Here is a 19,253-nt window from a genome sequence, read left to right as displayed (position 1 = left end):
GAGGGTACGGGAGCACCACGGGTACGGGAGCACCATGGGCACGGGAGCACCGAAGGTATGGGAGGGTACGGGAGCATTGTGGGTACGGGAGCACCGCGGGTATGGGAGGGTACAGGAGCACCACGGGTATGGGAGGGTACGGGAGCACCGTGGGTACGGGAGCACCACGGGTATGGGAGCACCACGGGTACGGGAGCACCGCGGGTACAAGAGCGCCGTGGGTACGGGAGCACCATGGGCACGGGAGCACCGCGGGTATTGGAGGGTACGGGAGCACCATGGGCACGGGAGCACCGCGGGTATGGGAGGGTACGGGAGCACCATGGGCACGGGAGCACCGCGGGTATGGGAGGGTACGGGAGCACCATGGGCACGGGAGCACCGCGGGTATGGGAGGGTACGGGAGCACTGCGGATACGAGAGCACCATGGGTACGGGAGCACTGCGGGTACAGAAGCACTGTGGGCGTTAGCAGCCTGGAACCGTGGATGAAAACCCGGGTGTGTGGGATGCGGATACACTTACACACATGTAAAATAGTATTGGGGGTGCTGTGTGGGCGAGATGGGAGCCGGGGTGATGGGCCTTTGCCTGCATACTTCTCCTTGGCTGCGGAACTCGGAACGTGTCTCAGGGATCCCAGGAGGTGCAGGTGTTCTACCTCTGAGTTTGCCCTGCTCCCTGGCTGAGCGCCAAGCCCCTGTGAGATCACCTGGGCTTCCTTCTGCTTTTATAAACCTCAGGTGTGGCTGGGGACAGGATGTCACAGGCACCCCATCTCCCCATCGGGCCACAGGAGGCTTGGCCTCTGTCCCTGCCGGGAGGGCCGGGCAGAAGACGGGCGACCCACATAGCTGGCACGTTGTGAGGGCTTGGATGGAGTCCTGAGGCTGAGGCTGAGGGAGATGGAGCAGTCTCTGCGGAGGAAGTAGGCAGCGAGGTCAGCCAGCTTCAAGTGCGGGACCGCTGAGACCCTGTGCATCCTCGTCAGGAAGGGGGACCAGGAGCAGCAGCGTCGGGTCGGCTCGGAGTGATGGAGTGTGTGGTTGTAGTTACGGTAATGAGCCCTGGGGCAACCCCGGAGAGTCTGTGCACTGAGGCCCTGGCCTGGCCCCGGGGGGACAGGGTGGGCCCTGGGGGGATGGGGAGGGGGTGGGGCTGGCCCCGCCCGTGCTGCTGGCCATCCTGCGGCTGGGGAGCTTCAGCCCTCCCCAGGCCCGGTTCATCCGGTCTGCGCTTTTAAGAGTGACCATTGGGCGGTTTTCCCACTGGAACACGGAAGGCGTTTGCTGCTAGAACACACAGCCAGCCTGACCCCATGCCTGCCAGCCAGGCAAAGTCTGGGGTCTGCTTGTGGGGACGTTGCCTCTGCATGGCCTGAGGGAAGGTTTTGGGAGGGTTCTCACTAAACGGGAACGGGAACAAGACCACTCCAGGCCCAGCCTTTGTGCCGCACGTCCTTATTTCTGCTGCTCTGACGCTGCGTTTCACCTTGGCCCTGGGTTTTAGCATCACCCGAGCATGAATTCTGGAGGCCCAGCAGCTGCCTTCCACCACCTGAGACGCCACCTGGCAGCCTGGGCAAGGCAGGGCCTGCAGGGCTAGGGCCGGCGACCTGGGGGCTGTTCCTGAGGCTCCCTCTGGGCAGGGCTGAGTCTGGAGCCACTTGTGCGTCTGAAGCTCCGTCTCCTTGGGCCTGTGGGCCCTGCCCACCTTCCTCCCTTGGCACTGCAGCCTTTGGGGCACAGGGTCCCCACCTCTGCCCCCCTTGCTGTGTGGTCTTCTGGCTTCTCCGCATGGGTCCAGGCCACCGCTCCATGGATCTTCAGCCCTCCCTGGCCTGGGTTCCACTCGCTCTCCAGACGCAGCTTGGGCAAGGGGGTGTCTCCTGTGGTACCTGCCTGTTCCTCCGGGGCCACGGCAGCCTTGGGGTGGGCTGGAGTGACCCCCCACTTCCTGCTGCCAGACCGCCCCCCATCTGGAGGCAGGTCAGAGACGTCTCAGGTTCCTGTGTGCTCCGATCTGCCTGATGGGAGCGTCGTGGTACCCCCAGCCCTGTCAGGATTTGTGCTTCTTGAAGCCATTGTGGGTAGTGGTTTCTGAACGCAGGTTTGATAGATCGTGTGTGCTTCCAGTATAATCTCCAGGGTCGTGTTTAAGATGACGTATTTAAAATGTGCACACACACGTACTTACAGATACCCAAAAAACCAAGACTTTGGGCTGGGCGCGGTGGCTCACGCCTGTAATCCCAGCACTTTGGGAGGCCAGGGCAGGTGGATCGCAAGGTTAGGGGTTCAAGACCAGCCTGGCCAAGATGGTGAAACCCCGTCTCTACTAAAAATGCAAAAATTAGTCAGGCGTGGTGGTGGGTGCCTGTAATCCCAGCTACTCAGGAAGCTGAGGCAGGAGAATCACTTGAACCTGGGGGGCGGAGGTTGCAGTGAGCCAAGATCGTGCCACTGCACTCCAGCCTGGGCAACAGAGTGAGACTCCATGTAAACAAACAAACAATCAAGACTTTGGTGGCAAATGGTGACATGAGCCTGAAACGTGACAGCCTAAACTTCAGCTCCTTTTCTCTGGGGACCTGCTAGTGCCACTGCCCTAGGTGAGGGAGGCGTAGATGCTGCCTGGAATCTGCCCTGGGACCCAAGCCTCAGCTCCACATTAAACCAAAGGTCTCTAGGATGTTTGATAGGAAGTGACTCAAGAATTCCCGAGTTGATCTCGTAGCAGCCCTGCTTCTGGAAAGTCTTGTGTCTCGTGTACTTGCACACACGTGCACAGGCCGGCATGCACAGTTGCCTCCATGCACGCACACGCGCGCACACACACACACACAGCCATGCACACACGGTTTCCACCTTGGAGCGACTGCCGGAAGCATTTTTGAACAGTGACTTCCCTTTAGAAAATACTACGTGGTTGTAGGTTCTGAACCAGTAATGAGATGTGATAAAGCTTCAGAAACAGCTTTGCTAATTAACACAGCAGGCTCCGAAGGGCGGATTCTCTGAGAGTGTTTGCATTCCTCTTCCTCCAGTTTTTACTGGATTTGAAGACTGTTCCCTAACAAGGATTGGAGGGTGAGGTGGGTGTAGATGATGAGGGCAGCGGGGGTGCGTTGGTGTTGACAGATGGGGAGGAGCCTGAAATGCGGAATACAGACACCGTGGCTGTGGAAGAGCCTGAGCAGGTGTCTGTGCGGACCCCGACAGTGTGTGACCACCGTGGCTGAGTGAGGATGGGAGACCAGGCAGGTGTGGCATGGTGCCTGCAGCAGGTGAAGCTGAGGCTCAGGCTGCCCCGCAAGGAGAGGATTTGAACTACGTCAGTCCTCACCCCTTGAGGCTGCCCCTGTCCAGCCAGGACATGGGCTGGATCCAGAAGCTGAGCTCTTACCCAAACTCTAGAGCAGGCTGTGTGGGTCCTCAGCCTCTGGGCATGTGGCATGTCTCCCCTGGGGCCACGTCTTCATGACACTCAGAACCCCCCTCACCCACTGTGCCTTTCCTTATGCCTTTGATGAAGAGCAGGCCCATGTGGTTCTGAGTGGAGTGAGTGCTGCACAGGACGCCTGGGTTAACAGGAAGCAAGCTCGGTGCATGCAGGCTGGCCCATGTGACAGGAGGGTTCAGCGGAGGCTCTGGAACATTGCAAAGTGTGACCCACCTGAGATGTGACTCACATCACAGCATACTCACGGGGCTGCCAAGCCAGCACCACGGTCTAATTCCAGAACATTTTCCGCACCCCAGGAAGCAACCCGGCGGCCACTGGCAGTCATTCCCACCGCCCCAGCCTCCTCACCCCCGCCGCCACTCCTCCACTTCCCATCTCCATGGGCTTGCCTTTCAGGACACATCACATCAGTGGTGCCTGGTGACACGTGGCCTGGCGATACGTGACCTTGTGCTTGGCTTCTTTCCCTGCACTTCGTATTCTCAGGGTTCATCCATGCTGCAGAAGGGGTCAGCATTTCTTTCCTTTTTGTGGTTGAAAAATGTTACTTCCATAGATTTGTCACGTTTGCTCTTCCGTTCTTCAGCTGAGGGACATTTGGTTGGTTAACGTTTACACTGTTACATGCGATGGACACTCATGAATGAGTTTTTATGTGGACGTAGTTTTCCCTTCTACCTGGGGGTGGAATCGCCGGTTGGATGTGACCCTGTTTCATAACTTGCAGAGCTGCCAGCCTGTTTTCCGTCCCCTCCCTGCTCCTGTCCCCTCCCTGCTGCCGTCCCCTCCCTGCTCCCATCCCCTCCACTCCTGTCCCCTTCCTGCTCCTGTCCCCTCCCTGCTGCCATCCCCTCCTGCTACTGTTCCCCTCCCTGCTCCTGTCCCCTCCCTGCTGCTGTCCCCTCCTGCTACTGTTCCCCTCCCGCTACTGTTCCCCTCCCTGCTCCTGTCCCCTCCCTGCTGCTGTCCCCTCCCTGCTGCTGTCCTCTCCCTGCTGCCTCCCCTCTGCTCCCGTCTCCTCACTGCTCCTGTCCCCTCTCTGCTCCCATCCCCCCGTCCCCTTCCTGCTCCTGTCCCCTCCCTGCTGCCATCTCCTCCTGCTACTGTTCCCCTCCCTGCTTCTGTCCCCTTCCTGCTCCATTCCCTCCCTGCTGCTGTCCTCTCCCTGCTGCCTCCCCTTTGCTCCCATCTCCTCACTGCTCCTATCCCCTCTGCTGCCGTCCCCTACCTGGTCTTGTCCCCTCTCTGCTCCCGTCGCCTCCCTGCTCCTGTCTCCTCCCTGCTCCTGTCCCTTCCCTGCTGCGTCCCCTCCCCGCTCCCGTCCCCTCCCTGCTCCCGTCCCCTCCCCTCTAAATGATGTAGCTAGGGGGGTGGGGGGTGGCTGGGATTCCAGTCCCCGTGCCATGGTGGTGGAGCCATCTTCTCTGACAGAGCGTCCCGGCAGCTGGAATGTCCCCGCAGCCAGCAGAGCCCAGCCCAGTGATGGCTCCGTGCCTGCAGCTGCCATGCTGCAGAGCGCACCTGCGCATCAGGGCCCCGGGGACGCTAACAGTGAGGGCGCCGGGCGGTGACCTGGGGACAGGGACAGGTGGTCCTGGGATCAGGCTTCAGCTGCACGTCCTGCTGGCCCCCGTCTGACCAGGGCTGTGTCCCGGCTGGAACTCTGGAGCCCTCTGTCTTTGTTGGTGTGTGCAGGCCTGAGCTCTGCCACTGCGGAATCCTCACGGGCGGTGGGCCAGCTGCCTGCTTCCTGGCCTGCCTGGCTCCCTGGGGTTCTGTGTGTTGGAGGCATCAGCAGGGAAGGGGACAGAAAGATGTCCAGGCCCCCACCGGCCCCTCAGGGCTAACCAGCCCCCTCCTAGGGTGGGCTCTGAATGGGCCTGGGCTCTGCTTGTGGTTGGGGCCTCAGGAGTGGCTCCGACCCCCGATTTCCCTCCAGACAGCAAAGCAGCCCAGGCTGTTCTAGGCTCTGCTCCTCCTTCCTGGGGGCTGGGCTCAGGCATCACCTTCCCACTTGTCCCCACCTGAGGCTGTGGTGTGGGTGCTGCAGTGAGCCTCTCAGCCCTTCCCCTGCCACACCTGGCAGCCGGGGGCGTTCCAAGTTGCAGGCCACATGGCTTTACCCGATTTTACAGTGGGAGCTAAAAGCTGTCTTTCTAGGTCTGGGTTGCTTGCTTTGACTGTTTCACTGAAGATAGTTTGAAAGTTGTTCACAGTTAACTTGTGTGGCCGCTCTGTGAGGAGGGACGTTGTCTGTCAAGGCAGCCAAAACAAACGTGCCCTGGCCTCCTCCGTCTACACTGGAACACGCCCAGCCATATGGGAAGCCCTGGGCAAAATAGACACAGTCGGCAGATTCTCCGGGGTGCCACGTTTCTCTTACACCTGTCTTTGGTCCTTTATATAGGATTTGTGTGGTTCGTATGGTCTCTTTTAGAATGAGAGAATGTTAAATTACAGCTTAAACTTGCCTTAAATTACAGCTTAGTTCATTCATGTGTGATGCGAAAAAAATGCTCAAATTTAGAAGAGAGTGAACTAGAAAAAGTCTTGTGGTGAGATGGTGGGGAAGCCTGGGGACTCTGGTGAGGTGGTGGGGAAGCCTGGGGACTCTGCTGTGAGATGGTGGGGAAGCCTGGGGACTCTGGTGAGGTGGTGGGGAAGCCTGGGGACTCTGGTGAGATGGTGGGGAAGCCTGGGGACTCTGGTGAGGTGGTGGGGAAGGTTGGGGACTCTGCTGTGAGATGGTGGGGAAGCCTGGGGACTCTGGTGAGGTGGTGGGGAAGGTTGGGGTCTCTGGTGAGATGGTGGGGAAGCCTGGGGTCTCTGGTGAGATGGTGGGGAAGCCTGGGGACTCTGGTGAGATGGTGGGGAAGCCTGGGGACTCTGGTGAGGTGGTGGGGAAGGTTGGGGACTCTGTTGTGAGATGGTGGGGAAGCCTGGGGACTCTGGTGAGATGGTGGGGAAGCCTGGGGTCTCTGGTGAGGTGGTGGGGAACGTTGGGGACTCTGCTGTGAGATGGTGGGGAAGCCTGGGGACTCTGGTGAGGTGGTGGGGAACGTTGGGGACTCTGTTGTGAGATGGTGGGGAAGCCTGGGGACTCTGGTGAGGTGGTGGGGAAGCCTGGGGACTCTGGTGAGGTGGTGGGGAAGCCTGGGGACTCTGGTGAGGTGGTGGGGAACGTTGGGGACTCTGCTGTGAGATGGTGGGGAAGCCTGGGGACTCTGGTGAGGTGGTGGGGAAGCCTGGGGACTCTGGTGAGGTGGTGGGGAACGTTGGGGACTCTGCTGTGAGATGGTGGGGAAGCCTGGGGACTCTGGTGAGGTGGTGGGGAAGCCTGGGGTCTCTGGTGAGGTGGTGGGGAACGTTGGGGACTCTGCTGTGAGATGGTGGGGAAGCCTGGGGACTCTGGTGAGGTGGTGGGGAAGCCTGGGGACTCTGGTGAGGTGGTGGGGAAGCCTGGGGTCTCTGGTGAGGTGGTGGGGAAGCCTGGGGACTCTGGTGAGGTGGTGGGGAAGCCTGGGGACTCTGGTGAGGTGGTGGGGAACGTTGGGGACTCTGCTGTGAGATGGTGGGGAAGCCTGGGGACTCTGGTGAGGTGGTGGGGAAGCCTGGGGACTCTGGTGAGGTGGTGGGGAACGTTGGGGACTCTGCTGTGAGATGGTGGGGAAGCCTGGGGACTCTGGTGAGGTGGTGGGGAAGCCTGGGGACTCTGGTGAGATGGTGGGGAAGCCTGGGGTCTCTGGTGAGGTGGTGGGGAACGTTGGGGACTCTGCTGTGAGATGGTGGGGAAGCCTGGGGACTCTGGTGAGGTGGTGGGGAAGCCTGGGGACTCTGGTGAGGTGGTGGGGAAGCCTGGGGTCTCTGGTGAGATGGTGGGGAAGCCTGGGGACTCTGGTGAGGTGGTGGGGAAGGTTGGGGACTCTGCTGTGAGATGGTGGGGAAGCCTGGGGTCTCTGGTGAGGTGGTGGGGAAGGTTGGGGACTCTGCTGTGAGATGGTGGGGAAGCCTGGGGACTCTGGTGAGGTGGTGGGGAAGGTTGGGGACTCTGTTGTGAGATGGTGGGGAAGCCTGGGGACTCTGGTGAGGTGGTGGGGAAGGTTGGGGACTCTGTTGTGAGATGGTGGGGAAGCCTGGGGTCTCTGGTGAGGTGGTGGGGAAGGTTGGGGACTCTGCTGTGAGATGGTGGGGAAGCCTGGGGACTCTGGTGAGATGGTGGGGAAGGTTGGGGACTCTGGTGAGATGGTGGGGAAGGTTGGGGACTCTGCTGTGAGATGGTGGGGAAGGTTGGGGACTCTGCTGTGAGGTGGTGGGGAAGGTTGGGGACTCTGCTGTGAGGTGGTGGGGAAGGTTGGGGACTCTGCTGTGAGGTGGTGGGGAACGTTGGGGACTCTGGTGAGGTGGTGGGGAAGCCTGGGGTCTCTGGTGAGGTGGTGGGGAAGGTTGGGGACTCTGCTGTGAGGTGGTGGGGAAGCCTGGGGTCTCTGGTGAGGTGGTGGGGAAGGGTGGGGACTCTGCTGTGAGATGGTGGGGAAGCCTGGGGACTCTGGTGAGGTGGTGGGGAACGTTGGGGACTCTGCTGTGAGATGGTGGGGAAGCCTGGGGACTCTGGTGAGGTGGTGGGGAACGTTGGGGACTCTGCTGTGAGGTGGTGGGGAAGCCTGGGGTCTCTGGTGAGGTGGTGGGGAAGGTTGGGGACTCTGCTGTGAGATGGTGGGGAAGCCTGGGGACTCTGGTGAGATGGTGGGGAAGCCTGGGGACTCTGGTGAGGTGGTGGGGAAGCCTGGGGACTCTGGTGAGGTGGTGGGGAAGCCTGGGGACTCTGGTGAGGTGGTGGGGAACGTTGGGGACTCTGTTGTGAGATGGTGGGGAAGCCTGGGGACTCTGGTGAGGTGGTGGGGAAGCCTGGGGACTCTGGTGAGGTGGTGGGGAAGCCTGGGGACTCTGGTGAGGTGGTGGGGAAGCCTGGGGACTCTGGTGAGGTGGTGGGGAACGTTGGGGACTCTTCTGTGAGATGGTGGGGAAGCCTGGGGACTCTGGTGAGGTGGTGGGGAAGCCTGGGGACTCTGGTGAGGTGGTGGGGAACGTTGGGGACTCTGCTGTGAGATGGTGGGGAAGCCTGGGGACTCTGGTGAGGTGGTGGGGAAGCCTGGGGACTCTGGTGAGATGGTGGGGAAGCCTGGGGTCTCTGGTGAGGTGGTGGGGAACGTTGGGGACTCTGCTGTGAGATGGTGGGGAAGCCTGGGGACTCTGGTGAGGTGGTGGGGAAGCCTGGGGACTCTGGTGAGGTGGTGGGGAAGCCTGGGGTCTCTGGTGAGATGGTGGGGAAGCCTGGGGACTCTGGTGAGGTGGTGGGGAAGCCTGGGGACTCTGGTGAGGTGGTGGGGAAGGTTGGGGACTCTGTTGTGAGATGGTGGGGAAGCCTGGGGACTCTGGTGAGATGGTGGGGAAGCCTGGGATCTCTGGTGAGGTGGTGGGGAAGGTTGGGGACTCTGCTGTGAGATGGTGGGGAAGCCTGGGGACTCTGGTGAGGTGGTGGGGAAGGTTGGGGACTCTGTTGTGAGATGGTGGGGAAGCCTGGGGACTCTGGTGAGGTGGTGGGGAAGGTTGGGGACTCTGTTGTGAGATGGTGGGGAAGCCTGGGGACTCTGGTGAGGTGGTGGGGAAGGTTGGGGACTCTGCTGTGAGATGGTGGGGAAGCCTGGGGACTCTGGTGAGGTGGTGGGGAAGGTTGGGGACTCTGTTGTGAGATGGTGGGGAAGCCTGGGGTCTCTGGTGAGGTGGTGGGGAAGGTTGGGGACTCTGCTGTGAGATGGTGGGGAAGCCTGGGGTCTCTGGTGAGGTGGTGGGGAAGGTTGGGGACTCTGTTGTGAGATGGTGGGGAAGCCTGGGGACTCTGGTGAGGTGGTGGGGAAGGTTGGGGACTCTGCTGTGAGATGGTGGGGAAGCCTGGGGACTCTGGTGAGGTGGTGGGGAAGGTTGGGGACTCTGCTGTGAGATGGTGGGGAAGCCTGGGGACTCTGGTGAGGTGGTGGGGAAGGTTGGGGACTCTGTTGTGAGATGGTGGGGAAGCCTGGGGACTCTGGTGAGATGGTGGGGAAGGTTGGGGACTCTGCTGTGAGATGGTGGGGAAGGTTGGGGACTCTATGGTGAGGATGTAGGGAAGGTTGGGGAATCTATGGTGAGGGTGTGGGGAAGGTTGGGGACTCTGTTGTGAGATGGTGGGGAAGCCTGGGGACTCTATGGTGAGGGTGTGGGGAAGGTTGGGGACTCTATGGTGAGGGTGTGGGGAAGATTGGGGACTCTGGTGAGATGGTGGGGAAGGTTGGAGACTGGTGAGATGGTGGGGAAGGCTGGGGACTCTGGTGAGGGTGTGGGGAAGGTTGGGGACTCTGTGGTGAGGTTGTGGGGAAGGCTGGGGACTGGTGAGGTTGTGGGGAAGGCTGGGGACTCTGGTGAGGGTGTAGGGAAGGCTGGGGACTCTGGTGAGGTTGTGGGGAAGGTTGGGGACTCTGTGGTGAGGTTGTGGGGAAGATTGAGGACTCTGTGGTACTCTGATGGGGAAGGTTGGGTACATCGTGGTGAGGAAGACTGGGGACACTGTAGTGAAGTTTCTGGACTCACCCTTGAACTACACATGCATAGATCTGGCCCTAAACTACATCCTAACAGCTTTGTGAACTCAGTGTCATTGTGGACAGTTGACTGCTCAAGTCCCAGTCTTGTCTCTGAGTGTTGCACATGAAGGACAGATCCAAAGAGCAAAAGGAAGGTTTTGAAATGGAATTAAATTGAACTGCAGTCCACCAAAAACAAGTCAGACCTCACACCCTGAATCTAACCACATGAAGTGCTTGGTAGCAGGAAAAGCAACACTGTTGATAGGACCATGGAAGACTCACATCTTACTGCATAATGTTCAGAATGTCCAAGATAAAAACCAAAGTTATGTATGAAGAGTTAGAGTTTCTCAGCTGCCAACGGAAATGACAGTCAATAGAAACCAACTCAGGCTGACAGATCAGACTTAGCCAAGATTTTGAAGTCACTGTTACAACTGTGCTCTAACGGGTAAGAGCAAATGTTCTTGGAATGAACGGGAAGACCGAACATCTCCATAGAGAAATAGAAGTTTAAAGAAAACCAAATAGATAATTTTAAATTGAAAAATACAATAATCTAAATAATAATGTATTTCACGACACAACTGTAGAATGGAGATGAGAGGAAATAGTGAAGTTGAAGGCAGATCAATAAAAAATGTCCGTTCTGAACAGGAAGCAATTGAAAAACAGTAACAAAAACATGAATAGAGTCAGGGACAAATTCCAAAGGGTCTAATATTCTGTCATCTGAGCCCAGAGGAGAGGAGAAAGAGTGTGGCACAGAGGAAAAATAGCTGAAGAAATAAGGGCTGAAAACACCCAAAATTTGGTGAAAGACAAACATAGATGTAAGAAGTTCAGTGACTCCCAAACATATCACATCACGATCAAACTGGTAAGAATCAAAGTCAAATAAAATGTCGAAAGCAGTAAGAGGAAAAGGATCCAAATTACTATGGGTTTCTCACCAGAAACGAGGGAGGTCAGAAGGAAGTGGCACATTTTTCAGATGCTGCAAGAAAAGAACGTTTGACCCAGAATTAAAAAAAATTCCTTTAGGAATCAAGGCAAAATAAAGACCTTCTCGAATGAAAGGAAACAAAGTGAAGTCATGGGCAGCAGTGCTACTTGACAGGAAATACTAAAAAAAGTTATTCCGCTGGAAGAGAGCAACTTGGGACTCCAGGAATGAAGGAAAACCAACAGAAATGGCCAATATCTGGGTAAATATAATATATATATATTTCTTCTTAAGTTATTTAAAGTATGTGTGAAAGTTAGCAAAAAATATAACATTGTCTGGTGGGGTTTTTAGTGAATGTAGCTATACATGACAAGTCCAATGTAAAAGAGGGAGACGATAGTGAACTTGGTGCTAAGACTTCTGCATTCCACTTAAAGTAATAAAATATTGATCCTAAGGAGACTTTGACAAGTTAAATATATTATAGTCCCTAGAATAAGATTTTTCAACAGCAGCACTATTGATACTTTGAACTGGAGAATCCCTTATTGTGGGGGACTATCTTGGTATTATAGGATGTTTAACAGCATCCGTGGCCCCTACACACTAGATACCAGCAGTGTTCCTCCAGTTGTGACAACTAAAAATGTCTCCAGAAATTGCCAGATGTTTCCTTGGGCAGGGGTGTGAGGATGGGGTCATAATCACTCCCATTTGGGAAGCAATGCCCTAGAGCACTAAAAGAACTATACAGGCCAGGCACGGTGGCTCACGCCTGTAATCCTAGCACTTTGGGAGGCTGAGGTAGGTGGATTGGCTGAGCTCAGGAGTTTGAGACCAGCCTGGGCCACGTGGTGAAACCCATCTCTACTAAAATACAAAACATTAGCCGAGCGTGGTGGTGGGCGCCTGTAGTCCCAGCTACTTGGGAGACTGAGGCAGAAGAATTGCTTGAACTGGGGAGGCGGAGGTTTCAGTGAGCTGAGATCGGGCCACTGCTCTCCAGCCTGGGTGACAGAGCGAGACTCCTTCTCAAAAAAAAAAAAAAAACTATGCAAAGAGATACAGTGAAAAATCAAATAGATAAATTAAAATGGGATATTTTAAAAGTTTCAAATAATCTAAAAGAAGGCAGGAATAAAACAGTAGGGACAAGCTGAGAACAAAAAAAATTAAAATGGTCGATCTAAATTCATACATGTCAATAATAGCATTCAATGTAAATGGCCTAATCATACCAATTAAAGGACAGCAGTGTTCAGACTAATTTAAAAAGAAACACAAGACTCAGCTACCTACTGTTTACAGCAAACTCACTTGAAGTCTGATTACATCCATGGCGGATGCTGGGGTGCAGGATGTGTTGACCAGGAGGCCATGCGTGAGAGATGCATATATGAATCAAAGAAAGCTTGGAGTCGCTGTATTAATATCAGGCAAAGTAAAGGACATTTGACTTGAATAAAAAAGGACATTGCATCATGATAAACTGGTGAGTTCACCAAGAAGATACAACAGTTCTGAGTGTGTATGCATGGAACCCCAGAGCCTGGAAGTCCATAAGGCCAGAACTGATAGAAATGCAAAGACAAATCCCCAGTTGCACTTAGGGACTCCAGCTTTCCTCAGTAACTGATAGAAAAAGTAGACAGAGTTAGCAAGGAGGTAGAAAATCTGAACACCATCAACAAGTGAACGTGCGCATGCTTTTCAGATGCTCGTCGGGCATTCACCAAACACACCATATCCTGGGTCATGAGAAGTTTTTTAAAAGAACAAATTGTCCAAAGTATTTTCTATGAATATAATATAATTAAGCTAGAAATTAATAGCAGAAATAGATCTTAAGTCTCCAAAGATTTAGAAGCTAAACAACACACCTTTAAACAATCTGTTAAAGAGGATGTTGCAAAGCAAACTATTGAAAATATTTTGAACTGAAAAATACACCACCATATCAAAATTTGTGGGATGCAACTAAAGCAATGCTTAGAGTTAAATTTCTAGTATTAAATACTGATTTTAGAAAAAGAAAGTTCTCAAATCATCAATCTAAACTTAAGAAACTAGAAAATGAAATGCAAAGGAACCCCAAGCCAGCAGAAGGAAGGAAATAACGGAGCTAACACCAAGCAACAAAAATGAAAACAAAACTGCAGCAAATATAAAAAACCAAACCGAAAGCTGGTTCTTTGGAACAAACCATTAACTGATAAACCAGTGGACAGAATGACAAGCAAGCACAGATCCCCAGTATTTGGTATGGAAGAGGATATTCTGTAGACCCCACAGGCATCAAAAGGATACAATGAACAACCTCATGCCCATGCATTTGAAAATTTGGATAAAATGGACCAATTCCTTTAACCCAAGAAGGAATAGCTTGAATCTCTCTTAAATAGATAACCCGTATCTATGAAGGAAGTTTTACATGCATAATCTAAAATCTGAAAAGGCTTTTTTTCCAGAGAAGCCAGAACTTGTGTGTGTCTGTGTGTGTGTGTGTGTGTGTTTACACAGTTACCAACTGATTAAAAACAAAGTGTTGAAACTCAAGTGTGAGCTGATGCTGCATGCCAAGTAAAGCCACAGGCTTTGTGTGGGAAGTAGCCTGTCCCTGAAGCAGGCGTGGTGGCGGCTCTCAGGCCTTGAGTCTTGTTCGCAAGCACATCCTGGGAAATCTCAGCCGTGTGTGAAGGTCAGGCGAGCGCTCTGTTTCCCATTCTGGTGTGAGGGGTCAACCGGAAGCTGTGTGGGGCGAAGGTGACTGGCGGCGGGGTCACCGCGCAATGCTCGGGCGCCTGCTATGTGCATGGCTAGCGCAGGAAAGGCAGGTGCCTTTGCACCGGGGCTGTGGTCCCAGGCCCGGAGCCCCACCCCAAGTCAGCTGTGCAGCCCTGCCTGGGCCTAAAGCAGGCAGGGGGGATTCCGAAGCCTGGGCTGACTGCTGGGGTGTGTGAGAGGCCGAGGGGCCCACACCACCTTCCCCCGGTGCTACCCAGGCACCACCCTGTCTTTTTGTCTGTGGAAGAGACTGGATTTTGTGGAGCTGGAGCTGCATCCAGGGGAGGACACATCCCAGAGAATAAAAAATGGGAGGAAAATGCTCTCTGTGGGTCAGGGCCTTGTAATTTAGCTAAACTGACCCAAGTGGAAACAGTCCAAAGCCTCCTGGTTTTTCCCAGTGGCTGTAATGATAAAGCCGGATTTATGTTCTCAGAGGCCAACAAGATGCTCCAGAGCCGAGCACTGTGGGCTTGGGAGAGAGGAGGGGGTGCAGATGCCGGCTGTCTCCTGCTGGTTCCTAGCTCCAGCCCTGAACACACCCGGCCATGGCTGTGCCTGAAGACCCTCACGCAGGACGGCTACGGCACCCAGGTGCCCACCCTGGCTTATGAGCGGGACGGAGGCCCCAGGGTGGGGGACGGCTGTGTCCTGTCCTTTCTGTCCAGGCAGCGCTCCCCACCCAGGCTCTGCCTCTGGCTTCAGGAGCTATGGAAGGGTCAGCGGCTGCTGATTTAAACATTTCACACGGGAAAGTGCAGCAGCACTCATGTTCACTGCTAGGCAAGCCAGGGCATGAACACAGCGGTGGGGGAAGCGTGTTCGGACTAGGATGGTGGGTGGCGGCTGCTCCCTGTTCACTCCAGGAAAGGAAGGTTTGCACCTATCACCAGGGAGGGAGGCCGGCAGAGACCCAAAAGCAGCTGCTCTGCTCCACTCGGCTGTGTGCTTGGGGGCACAGATCTGAGTCCTCAGCACCCTCCCAGGCCTGGCCCCTCCCGGAATCGCCACTGCCCACCAGGGGCCCTGACCTCAGCTGCTCGCCCTGCTGTCCTCTGTAGCCTCGAGCTGGTCTCACTGTTCTTGGGCTTGCAGAGCCCCAGCCAGGCGGCAGCTCCTGAGGCCACAGAGAAGTCAAGGGTGGGGGTTGCATGGGACAGGTGGGGTCAGGGTGTGTCTTTTGGCCCCCTGGGGTGTCCCTGACCCCTTGGGGTCAGGCAACACTCCCCACCCAGGCAGGCCCCAACCTCCCAGGGTATCCCCCTGACCCCCTGGGGTGTCCTTGACCCCTGGGTCACCCTGTAGACTGGGTGTCCCCTCAACCCCCTGGGTGCCCCCTGAGCCCCAGGCCTCCCCGTGGACTGCCTGGGGGTCCCCTTAGCCCCCTGGGTGCCCCTGAACCCCAGGTCTCCCCGCTGACTGAGCCCCAGGCCTCCCCACTGACTGAGCCCAGGTCGCCGCCCTCCCCACCGCTGACCGCCTGCTTGTGTCTCCACAGCATCAAGATGGTGCTTATGTGGACCAGTGGTGACGCCTTCAAGACAGCCTACTTCCTGCTGAAGGGCGCCCCTCTGCAGTTCTCCGTGTGCGGCCTGCTGCAGGTGCTGGTGGACCTGGCCATCCTGGGGCAGGCCTACGCCTTCGCCTGCCACCCCCAGAAGCCGGCGCCCCACGCCGTGCACCCCGCTGGCACCAAGGCCCTCTGACAGTGGGGAGGACGAGGATGTGGGACCGCCAGCCGCGGTCACTGGTGGGCGCTGACCTCCCCGCGGGGAGGGTGGGTGCTGTGGCCCCTGCAGGTGTGGCGGAGACGGGGTACGGGCATTGGGGTCTCCATCAGCCTCTGTGGGGTGTCTCGGGGTGGGCGGTGGGGGTGGGGCTGGGACGCTGTTTGTACTCAGCGGGGACAGCCAGGGTTGATCTGGCCCCGAGGGTTTTGGATGTTTTTAGGGTGACATAAAAAGCAAGTGTTTTCCCTGTTTCCTCTTATGAAACACCGTCTGAGCCCAAGGTACACACTGGGCGGCCTGCAGGAACCTACTCCAGGTGGACACACGGGCCAGCAGCCGCGAACCTTGAAGCTGGGGTGACCTCAGGAGACCCTGCGAGGCCTGTGAGCGCAGCCCTGGACCCCGTGACACCCTGGCCAGACACCCTGCTTGGACTGGGGTGGCCTCTGCTACCCAGGCACGGGGGAGGGCCGGGGCTTTATCTGCCTGGTACACACGGAAAGGCGGCTGTGCGGACGCAGGGTCACCGTGCTCCTGGTTTTCTGACAGTCGGTGTTTCCTGGGCCTTTGGAGCGGCTGCCAGGCCCGAACGCCTTGTGGATCCGCTGTGTCCAGCCTGGCTGAGCATCGCCAGGGCTAGCTCATGCTGCTCTTGTCAGCCTCTGGTTCTCCTCGAGTTCTTGGGGACGTGGCAGATGCCAGCGACCATCAGACAATGTGGAGGCCCTCATGGGCGATGGCTGAGGGGGCCGGGCTGAGGCTGTGCACACACAGCCCGCACGCCACTCTTGGGCTCTGCTGGCGGAGATCCCCTTCCTTCTGGGTGCCGACTGCACCTCCGGATGCAGTTTTGATGTCCATCTTCCAGGAGAGAGACGGTCTTGGGTCCAGGGAGTGGAGGGGGCTGCCCCTGCCGTGCAGGTCCTGGCCGATGGCGCCTTACCCTGCTGCCCTGGGCTTTTGGCCTGAAGCAAATTCCTGAGTGGGGGTACTGGGGCCTGCCGCATCCTGTCCTGTCCACTGCCAACCCCCGTGTGCCGGCTCCCTCACTTCTGGCTGCAGTGGGAGCCGCCAGTCTCACCCTTGTCACCCCACGCTCTGCCCCCACCCCGTTTTCAGTTTAGCAAGAGGTCACACCATGTCAGCAGCCTTGCACTGACCGTAGCCGGCCCCCAGGCCTCAGAGTTCTGGATGCTTCCGTGCGGCTCCAACAGGCATCGTCTTCCCTTCCGCAGGCGGAGGGGCCGCTTCCCGCAGGCATCTGAGCTCTGTGCCGGGGCCGTGGCCATGGGAAGATGTTCCATGCTGCCTCCTCCTCCTGAGTTTTCCTCGGAAACACTCTTGAATGTCTGAGTGAGGGTCCTGCTTAGCTCTTTGGCCTGTGAGATGCTTTGAAAATTTTTATTTTTTTAAGATGAAGCAAGATGTCTGTAGCGGTAATTGCCTCACATTAAACTGTCGCCGATTGCAGGCGCGGTGACTGCTGAATGTACCCCGTGTGGCGACTTGGAATCAATAAACCATTTGTGGATCCTGTGTGGTATGAGTTGGTCCTGGGCAGAGGGAAGGATCTGGCTGTGGTCCTGGCCTCTGCCCAGACACACCCTTGTAGCCTGGGCCACCTTAGAAGGCCCCTGTGTGACCTCCAGGGCCCCAAACAACAGCCCAGCCCCCTCAACCTGTCACTGGCCTGTGCCTGTGGGCCGGCAGCCCGGGGGTCCTTTTGGCTCCTCACAGACGGGTCTGGCACTGCCTCTAGCTGCCCTGGCCACATCCGCCCTTCTGCCTCCCACCACCGAAGGCTTAGAGCATGGGAAGGGTCTCCTGTAAAGGCCAAGAGAAGTGTTTCCAGATTTGCGATCTTGGAGCAGCACATACAGATGGAGCTGTGTGTGCACAGCGATTTTTTCTGTGCAGTTTTTACATTGAAGGCAAGATGTGAGTTTGTCCAGTACAAAACCAGGTGTGTGGGTGCAGGGCAGGATTTGGGTTGAAGGGCCCATCTGGGTACTAGGAAAGGGCACAGGCCACATCCAGGCAGCAGCCTGGGGGAAGACTGGAGGTGAAGGCCAGCGTGTCTGGAACGTCTCAGATGCAAATCGCCCTCCTCAAGTGCTGGCGGGCGGTGCCAGATGAACCAGAGATCTAGTGCAGGGATGGGGTTGTGTCTTCAGGGTGTGGAGACAGGCGGTTCTTGGGGACCACTCTGGGTTTTAACAGGAAATGGGAGCAAGGTCTCAGCCCCGCACTGCAGGGGCCGTGGCAGGTGGGGGCAGCGGTGGAGATAGCTGCGTTTCTGAACTCTCAGGTCACTGCCACCCTGTGATGCCTTCTGATGGTTTTAAGCAACAAAGAAGCACCAAGGAAGCAGGAGGCCGAGGAGGGCTCCCAGTGAGGGCCCCTCCGTGGGAGAGAGCAGGTTGTGAGAGCCTGGGAAGTTCACGTTCCCCTCACCCCATGAGGAAACTGAGACCTGCCCTGAGCCCCAGCCCTGTGCCCTTCTCAGGGGCTTGTGTGAGAGAGTGGCCCACCGGGCACCTGTAGAGTGAAAAGGATGCCCAGGGGCTCGGTGGGCCACTTGCTCAGGAGGAAATGTACCCCCACCCCAGTCTCAGCACAACTGCCTGGCACCCCCATCCTGGTGACCCAGGGTGGTCTCTGGTGGGCCTTGGTCCTGGAGGGCTCCGGGATTCCCCCACCAGACCCTGCAGCCCAGGGTGGGGAGGGGGAGGTCCGAGACCTCCTATCCCCCGTCATTCCCCACCTCTGACCTGGCCCTCCGAGGAAGAACAACTTGTGTTTATTTCTGGGGGTCTTCGTGGTGGTCAGCACCTCACCACACAGGAGGAATCCTTCTGTCTTTGGGGGTCACCAGCAACGCTGGGACAAGCAGCAGAGAGTGGGGGGCACCGGCCTCGGTGTGTGGCCCCTCGGGCTGTCCTGCACGGGCCTCTCAGACCGGTACCAAGCTCTGCTCATTCCTGAGCAACACCCAAGGCTGTCACTGTGAAAGGGAAGCCCTCAGTGCACAGCCAGTCCCCAGACCCCCCTCCCCCCCGCACTGTGTGCCTGGCATCCCCGGACCCAGCCATGTCGTGGGCACCTGGGGCACCAGCTGACTTGCCTGTCGGGGGAGGCGGGTCTGAGCCCCAGGTGGTCCCGGTGGGCTGTTGCCTGCCATGGAGAAGGGGCTGGGGCTTGCACTCAGGCACTCACTGGGGCCATGCACGTCTCCTGCCCTTTCTCCACACCTGCGTCCCCTACAGACTCCTGCTGCCGTGTAATGGACAGTGGGACGCTCTGGTGAGGTGTCCCCCTCCTGCTTCGGGCTGCGGCCACCATGTCTCAGGTTTCCTGGATGAACTCATTAAAATGAAGCATAGAGCAGCGCGATGTCGAAAGTTCCTTCCAGAGGAAAGAACCGCAGAGAGAGGCCCAGAAGAACAAGGCCATGTTCTGGGACAGGAGGGTCCCAGAAGAACAAGGCCATGGAGGGGTTGCAATGCCACACGCAAACCTTGTGCAGAGGGAGTGTCAGGAGGCCCTTGTCACCCTCCCGGAGGTCAAGCCTTGAAGATTCCCTAGGGAGGTGGTGTCGGGATGGAGGTTAGAGGTCAGGGCTGGAATCCTCTTCCCCAACCCCCGAAAGGGCGGTTACTGGGGTGGCACTGGGGGTGCTGTGAGCATTGGCTCAAACCTCTGTCC

The 19,253-nt window shown here is 57.1% G+C and overlaps 1 protein-coding gene and 1 long non-coding RNA gene across 7 annotated transcripts in view; both read left to right on the top strand.

The window, feature by feature from the left end:
- The window catches only part of SLC66A2 (solute carrier family 66 member 2), a 51,063-nt gene extending 33,979 nt beyond the window's left edge, over window positions 1-17,084 (top strand). For all 6 annotated transcript variants that reach the window (XM_055368685.2, XM_031003670.3, XM_055368681.2 and 3 more), the window contains one exon: window positions 15,317-17,084. In XM_055368685.2, the coding sequence (XP_055224660.1) occupies window positions 15,317-15,378 (62 nt within the window). In that variant the 3' untranslated portion in view covers window positions 15,379-17,084. The remainder of the gene's footprint in view (window positions 1-15,316) is intronic.
- Window positions 1,067-7,300, top strand: LOC129528376 (uncharacterized). Its single transcript, XR_008673646.2, has 3 exons — window positions 1,067-6,239; window positions 6,452-6,881; window positions 7,002-7,300. It is a non-coding gene; the product is annotated as an uncharacterized lncRNA (long non-coding RNA).
- Window positions 17,085-19,253: the final 2,169 nt, after the last annotated feature.

This window comes from Gorilla gorilla, chromosome 17, assembly GCF_029281585.2.
Source record: "Gorilla gorilla gorilla isolate KB3781 chromosome 17, NHGRI_mGorGor1-v2.1_pri, whole genome shotgun sequence".
Lineage (NCBI taxonomy): Eukaryota > Metazoa > Chordata > Mammalia > Primates > Hominidae > Gorilla > Gorilla gorilla.
The sequence above is the reverse complement of the archived record's forward strand: the minus strand, read 5'-3'. Positions and strand labels throughout refer to the sequence as shown.